The 7,490-nt window shown below is 31.9% G+C and overlaps 1 protein-coding gene across 3 annotated transcripts; it reads left to right on the top strand.

Annotated features, from left to right (window-relative positions):
• Nucleotides 1-2,946: 2,946 nt before the first annotated feature.
• Nucleotides 2,947-6,903, top strand: LOC105119975 (F-box protein At5g03100-like). 3 transcript variants are annotated; one of them, XM_011018173.1, is made up of 4 exons: nt 2,947-3,277; nt 3,831-4,922; nt 5,806-5,979; nt 6,285-6,903. In XM_011018173.1, exons 2-4 carry the CDS (start codon nt 3,888-3,890, stop codon nt 6,645-6,647), a joined length of 1,572 nt encoding a protein of 523 aa, XP_011016475.1. In that variant the 5' UTR covers nt 2,947-3,277; nt 3,831-3,887; the 3' UTR covers nt 6,648-6,903. The 3 variants fall into 3 exon arrangements, with proteins under 3 accessions (XP_011016475.1, XP_011016476.1, XP_011016477.1); XM_011018174.1 differs by having other exon boundaries at nt 6,459-6,903; XM_011018175.1 differs by having other exon boundaries at nt 6,320-6,411.
• The last annotated feature ends 587 nt before the right edge of the window (nt 6,904-7,490 follow it).

Consider the following 7,490-nt stretch of genomic DNA (forward strand, 5'->3'; position numbering starts at 1 on the left):
TTAATTATCCAACCATCTATTTTCTAGATTGAGGATGCGATGTACCTAAAAACATAATCGCATTAAACATGATTAAAAATTGGCACCTTTCAATAAGTAATTGACTAAGGACCAACCATTCAAACACATTAAAATGACTTTCATATCATTAAATAAATTATTTTATTTTTTTTTGAAATTTTTAATTTTATAAATTCTCTTTTAGATATAGAGATAAATCTACTAAAATAAAAATATCAAAAGTATCTCCCATAAACCAATATATTTAACTTTAAATTTTTACAATTAATCTATTTTACATGTGTGATTATCCCATAAATTCTTAAATTAATTTTTCTTAACATACACATTCAACCAGACAAAGATTCCAGTAATCAGGAAATAATTTTCAAGGCATGCCCATTCAACAGGGTATTATTTCCAGTAACTAACACTAGAATTTACAATCTCTAAAAATCCTTCTACAATTAAAAGAATAAGCTAATTAATTATTTCAAGGTGTCAAAAAATAATAATGCCTATTCACCTGGGCATTATTTCCAGTAACCAGTACTAAAATTTACAATCTATAAAATTCCTTCTACAATTAAAAAAAATTAATTAATTAATTATTTCAAGATGTCGAACAATAACAAGGAAATCAAGACTTATTTCCAGTAACTAGAAAATATTTTTCAAGGCTTGCCCATTTAGCAGGCCATTATTTTCAATAACCAGCACTAAAATTTATAACTTAAAAAATTCCTTCTATAATAAAAAAAATAAATTATTTCAAGATGTCAAATACCTACATGGTGTTTGTGTGCGTGAAGAGGTCTCTTGTTGCTAGTTAGGTCCTGCGGCCTCCTCTATGCTAACACAAATTACTTCGTTATTTTTATTTGTTGGTACTCCTCTATACTAACACAAATTACTTCATTATTTTTATTTGTTGGTACTGGTAAAATTTCCAATACCAATTACATGTTTGTTGAATGTGTTCAACACCGTTAATTAAGTTTAACTGAAACATTCATTCATTTATTTACAAAATTCATTATTCAAATTAATTTATCAACATCAATTATCTTCAATAGAGAAAGATCCCTCAATAATATTATCAAAATTCATTTTTTTCTAATTTTCTTCTTTTAACCAAAATTAACCTAAAGAAGTATGTTGAAATTTTTTTTTCTTTTCTCTTTGAAAAATTCTTACTCCTTTCATAATAATAACACTCATATACCTATTTTTTCCTATATTTTCCAAGCAATTATATTAAAACCTCAAATCCCCTAATTATTTTCTCTTTTGGCCGAAAGTTCAATCAAAATAGGGAGGAAATAATTTTTTTTATTTAAAATTAAACACTTACACAATCCTAATACATGCATTTTAACATGGTTCAATCATAATTTGCATCATTTCCATAATCTATAACATAATCCCATAATTTCACATAAATTTCAATTCTACATAATCCTTCATCAAACATAAAATTAAAGGAATAAATCATTTGGAGCATGTTATTTACCTCATTTTGATAAGAATTTAAGGAAAGAATGTAAGAAAAAAAAATCAAGTTTTCTTCTCCTCCCTCTTTAAACCCTAGCTTGAATTTCTTTTTCCAAAACACTTACTACCTTAAAATCACCCCTTTTGATGTTTAACTAAGCTAATCACTTTAATTACTCACTTTAATTGATGAAATTAACAAGAATTTGTGTAGACAAATCACATAAGTTCTCCCCCTCTTTTGGTTTCACACTCTTGGCTAAAAGAGAGAGAAATTGGAGTATTTATGGTTTTGATTTTATTTATTTACATATTAGCCCTTGTTACTTTTTATTTCTATTTTTGTCACTTAATTCCTCTTTTTACTTAATTACACAACACTTTACCTTTTATTTAGTTGTGTCCATTTACAATACTTGAAATCCTTTAATTTAATTTATTCGATATTTTACTTTGTTGATATTATAATTTATTGGATTTTCACATCTTCAACTTAGTCCTCATTCTTTAATAATTATAACAATTGAGTCCCTCTATTTTTTGAAATTCAAGTATAAATCAATTTTCAAAACATTGCTTTTTAGTTTCTAATTTGACAAAGGAGAGAGAAATTCGTTGGTTTTCCATGATAGAGAAAAAACTATCTTGACATTTGACTCCGACTGCTAAAATGATTGATCTCTGTGTCAAGTGGCTTCATATGATAAGTGGAGTTCAACTTGTGTGTTTTTTTTACCTTAAAAATGCCTAAAAAATATATATGAGTCTAAGAAGAGTTTTGATTTTGAGATGGTTTTTTGAAGTTATGAATTCGTTTAATAAGGTTTTAAAGTGTTTTGTAGCTTGTTTTTGGGTTAAAAACCTCTAGCTCTTTTTTTTTTAAAAAAAAAACAATGGGATGAATGACATATTATTTACTCTATTTATAATTAAAAAAATTAAAGGTCCAAGCGTGCGTGCCCTTACTAAATAGGTCAAGCAATTTAGCTTGGTTTGCGCTCTTACTAAATAGGTCAAGTAATTTAGCTTGTGAGGTCTGGTAGTGTTTTTTGTTTAGTTATTGTGTTTTAAGTGTATTTTTTTGTATGTGTTTAAATTAGTACATATTCTCTTTTTTATTTTATTTATATAGCTTCATTTACATAAAAATTATTTTTTAGTTATTTTATATGCATTTAATATTTTATGTAATTATTCTAATTCATTTATATAATTTTTTTATATTTTTTTATAAATGTGTAATCTTATATAATATATTTTTATTCAATTAATTATATATATATATATATTTATATTATCATTTGATTAAATAAAAATTTGATTTTGATAACATTCAACATAATCGGGTTACAGACCTAGTTAATCTTAATCTATCTATGTTTATTAACTTTTTTTATTTTTATCTTTATTTATAGTCAATGATTTGTTATATATATATATATACGCCGCGATGTAGAGCTGATCAAATAGCTACTCTAATTCCAATCCTCATCCTAATTCTAATTTTGATACTTTTTATGTAACTTTTAACTCATACTGTGGCCATCAAGACCACCATGGGTGCTGTGTTTATAGCATGAAAATAAATTCATGTTCCATCCCACGGCTTCACTTCACTTCGGTTTCTTTTCTTTCTCGTGCAAATTTTCAGTCTGTCAAACTGATCTCTCTTTTTTCTAATCTCCCAGAAGCATCAATAAAACGACAACCCTGCAGATATGAAACGTTCTTCTTCGACGATCAACGAGCCAGGGCCATCGTAAGCGGGCCAAAAAAACGTCAGGTCTGCAACGTACTTGTGATAACTCCACCATTTTTTTACTGTTATTCAAACACTTAGTCGTTTCTTTAGTGCTGCTGCTTGTGTTTGATGGTTAGGTTTGATCTTTTTTTTTTCCCTGCCTGGTCTGTTTGGTTGTTGAGAAACTGCTGGGGCATAGGAATTTTAAACTTGAAGAAAATTTTGTTTTTTTTCTTTCTTTTAGATTTTGGGGAATTTAGGAGATAATAATATAATTTGCACTTGAATAACATACTGGGATTTATGTTAAATCCAAGCAAACCCTTTTGACTGTTCTTGAATCTTGAGGTGAAACGTGAAAGTGGAAAGGGTCCAATTTTCTTATTGAATCGGTCGAGGGTTGATGGGATTCTATTTTCCATGTTTCTTTATAAATAAAAAATAAAAAAATAAATTGCCCCAGTAATAGCACTGTTGTTATCCCTGGAGCTAAAATTTATGTTTGGATGATGCTGGCATGATTTGAAAACTTTGTTTTCTATATTATTCCTGGAAATTATGCCAATGATTATGTTGTCTGAATTTGTTCTTTCAGACAGGAAGAGGTTAAGTACTTAGAAGCATAACTTGTTCTCGAACCAGGATTATAATCATGAAGCAGCCTAGTGAGAGCTCAGTGAATGCCACAATCTGGGATTCTACGACTCTCTACAGGACACCGAATCTAAAAAACAATCCTCTGAAAAGGCCAAGGTCATGTAAAAACAAGGAGTGCCAAAAAGTAGACCGCATTAGCAATCTACCTGATCCCATCATCCAACACATCCTCTCTTTCTTGCCTGCTGATGATGCGATCAAAACATGCATATTATCAAAGCGGTGGGACTCTATTTGGACTTTAGTGCCAAATCTCATATTTCGCCGTGAATGTTCTTGCTCTCAAGAAGCTGAAAATTTTACTGTCTTCGTTGACAAAGCTCTGATGCACTACTGCTCCCCAAAGGTGAAAAAGTTCCTTGTGGAGTTTGAGTTCACTCAATGTTTCAAGGCTCAAGTTGACTCGTGGGTGGACTTTGCTGTACGTCACAAGGTGGAGGAGCTTTGTTTGGAGTTTCATAGAGAAATTGCTGATGATCCTGACTGTTATTGCTTGCCTAATTTCTTGTACAGCAATGTCCCTGCAGAGAAACTGAGTCTAAGATTCTGTGTTTTATCTCCTAATAAGCTGAAGCATGTTTCCTGGATGTCATTGAAGGTCTTATCCATCTCATATAGCTGGCTATCCAATGAGATGATTAAAAACATTTTTTTAGGCAGCTCCTTACTTGAGTACTTGAAATTGAATCAGTGCTGTGGCTTTGATCAGATTAATACTAATTTCAGTTCAAGTTTAAAAGATCTAGTGGTGGATGGTTCCTGGGGCCCTGGGGATAAATTTGGTGATTTTGTGATCACGATTAAAGGTCCTAATCTTCTATCCTTAACTTTAGCAGGGTATATGCATAGAGCGAATTATATGCTGCTAGATGTTTCATCTTTGGTAGAAGCTAATATCAGTTATCGGATGAAAAGTTGTAGTCATGGTTGCAGAAGCAATTGGTATAGTGCACATCGCAGTGTGTTGCATGACCTTCTTGAAAAGTTACAGCATGTTGAGAAACTTACAATTGGAACTTGGTGTCTTCAGGTAAGTTTCTGACACAATATGTTGCTTATGCATTTTGTCAGATAAAACTAGCGAGGTGTTTCTTTGTTTTACGTTAGCTGCTCTATTTTTCTGTTCGCTCTTTCATGGTTTAGCATCTGTTGACATTTGCTGTATTTGGAAATTTGAATGGCCTTGCTTCTGATATAGTGAGAAATCTATGATTTTAAATGAAACCATCAAAACAAGTTAGAACTTTGGGGGTTCTAGTTGCTCTCCCTCGCTTTCTCTCGCACTTTATGGAATGGTGTTAATTTGCATAAAATGCCCTTAGCATGATGATTGCTCTAATTCTTTAACTACTTAATTCATAGTTATGGATGAGCACATGAAGCATTAACCTTGACATAATCAAAGAGATTTTAAATTCTATAATAAATGGTAAAATGGCTACAGCTTCAAGAATTCTGTTTCAAGCAAGTCAAGACTTGATTTTTTTTTTTTTTATGGAGTACTTCTGTAACAGCATCTATTGTTAGCGTTTTTTTGTGAATAAAAGAAATACATACTGTTTATTCATGCAACTCATGAAGCTTGTTATTCAAACTGCTGTGCAATCGTTATACTTTCTGTTGGATGTATTAATTTAATTGATTGCATCTATTTATGTAGAAAACTTTATAAAGGGTATTTTCTTGCTTGTTCTTGAGTTCCCCTCATCTGCTTTTGGTGACAACATTATAAATGTTTTGAAGCCCCTTTTTCACCAAGTGTTGACTTACTGATCGCCCATTATTATTCATTATTGGATAATAGTATTTGTCAATGACCTATTTAAGATAGAATATCCCCTTGACGTCTTATTTAACTACCATGATACCTTCTGAGTCCCTTTCTTTTTCTTTTTTTTTCCTTACCTCTCAAGGTTCTATCTATATCAGAGGTGAAGGGTTTGTCTTCTCCAACTTCAGCATGCAAGTATCTAACACTGAACAAGAAGATCAACAAATGGGACCTTCCTGGGATTGCAAGCTTGCTACGAAGTTCACCTAATCTTCAGAAATTAACTATCAACTTGATGCCCTCCAACAATTTTGAGGTGTTTTTCTATCACAATCTCACTAGTTTATCTCTCTTCTTGTCAATCTAGCTTTGGTTTGGAACTTTAATAGGTTTCCTTTTGATATCCATTTTCTTTTGTTTATCATGTTATTTTGGTATTGGTATCATGAATCTGCACTGTCCTCTCACAGTGTCATCAAGTCTTTGCTACAACTAACATTTTAAGTAAAAAAAATTCCGAAGTAGTAAGTAGATCAGTTGAAATTATTTATGCTAGAATCATCACAACACTACTGCATGCCAATTAAAAATTAAGTTGTCTAATACAATGTTCATCTTCAGTTTGAGCTTGACAGGTCTTTTTATAAATATTATAGTTTTGATGGAGAGGAATACTGGAGTTTATATAATCAGAGGATTTTCAAATGTTTAGTGCTGCATCTCAAGAGTGTGGAGATTTTTGGATTTGACACAAGTTGTTCAAGTTTGAAACTTGTAGTTGATCAATGGGTGCAGTTTCTGCTCAAGCATGCCAAGGTACTGGAGAAGATGATTATACATGCACAGAGAGATGATCTAAATCGCACTTGGATGTCTGTTGAGGCACAGGAATTAATGGAATTACTTGAACTGACCCAAGCATTGTTGTCCTACCCTAGAGCTTCACCAAATGCAAAGGTTATGTTTGAAAGTTGCTTTAAGTAATTTAAATTTGTATAAGTGCATTTGCCAGGGTTCCTTTAAGAAGCAAGTAAAGTTAAGTTGAATATTGTTTTTATGACAAATGTAGATATTCTCGTTTTGAACCGAAGGATTTGATTTTTTGACAGATTTTTTTCCCAAGCATGTAGTGTATATGCAATGGTATACATGTTAGCTGTTTAGATTTTATCTAACCTCTTTGGTACTGAACATTTTGAGTTTCGGATATGTCATTCATGCATTGGCTCTAGAGATGATATCATTGTTAGGTCTTAGTTTAAGTTCTGGGCGCGTTGTCGAACTCGCATCTTTAGGTCATCTATTATGAACTAGTTGCTTTACGCTTTAGCATAGTCAATAGAGATCTCACTGCTATAAAATATACTTGTTTAAAAGGTAGAAGTTCAGTTTTATGTGGAGTGATTAGATTCGTGGTTTTTTCGAACCGCAGATTCACCCAGAGATCCTGGGACTGGGAAGGATTTGATAGCACTTTATAACAACATTAGTGTTATTTTTGGGATGCTCATTGCTATTATAGTTGTTATTGGTGCATTGAGCTTATACACATTTAAGCTCTGTCACTCCCAGTGTATAGCTTGTGTTAGCAGGCCTTAAGATAGAAGCTTCGCGTGGATGGCTATTTCATTTTCCCTAGGCTTTACAGATTATGAAGTCAGTTCTCTCTTGATTTCTTGCTGATCAAATGTAGCATTTGAAAGCGGTCTCCAGTCTTTCTCTGTTTGCAAAGCAGCTGTTATTTCTCTTTCTTGGGAGTCATTCCACGTTTGCCACATCGTTCTTCTATATGGTTACGCCATTTTTTATGTTCTTGATTGCATAGTT

Source organism: Populus euphratica, unplaced genomic scaffold, assembly GCF_000495115.2.
Source record: "Populus euphratica unplaced genomic scaffold, PopEup_1.0 scaffold4173.1, whole genome shotgun sequence".
In the NCBI taxonomy this organism is placed as follows: Eukaryota; Viridiplantae; Streptophyta; class Magnoliopsida; order Malpighiales; family Salicaceae; genus Populus; species Populus euphratica.

Coding starts and splice junctions, on each gene's coding strand:
- LOC105119975 (XM_011018173.1), top strand. CDS start 3,888: ATGAAGCAGCCTAGTGAGAGCTCAGTGAATGCCACAATCTGGGATTCT. Junction 4,923..5,805: donor TTGGAACTTGGTGTCTTCAG/GTAAGTTTCTGA, acceptor TTACCTCTCAAG/GTTCTATCTATATCAGAGGT. Junction 5,980..6,284: donor TGCCCTCCAACAATTTTGAG/GTGTTTTTCTAT, acceptor GTTCATCTTCAG/TTTGAGCTTGACAGGTCTTT.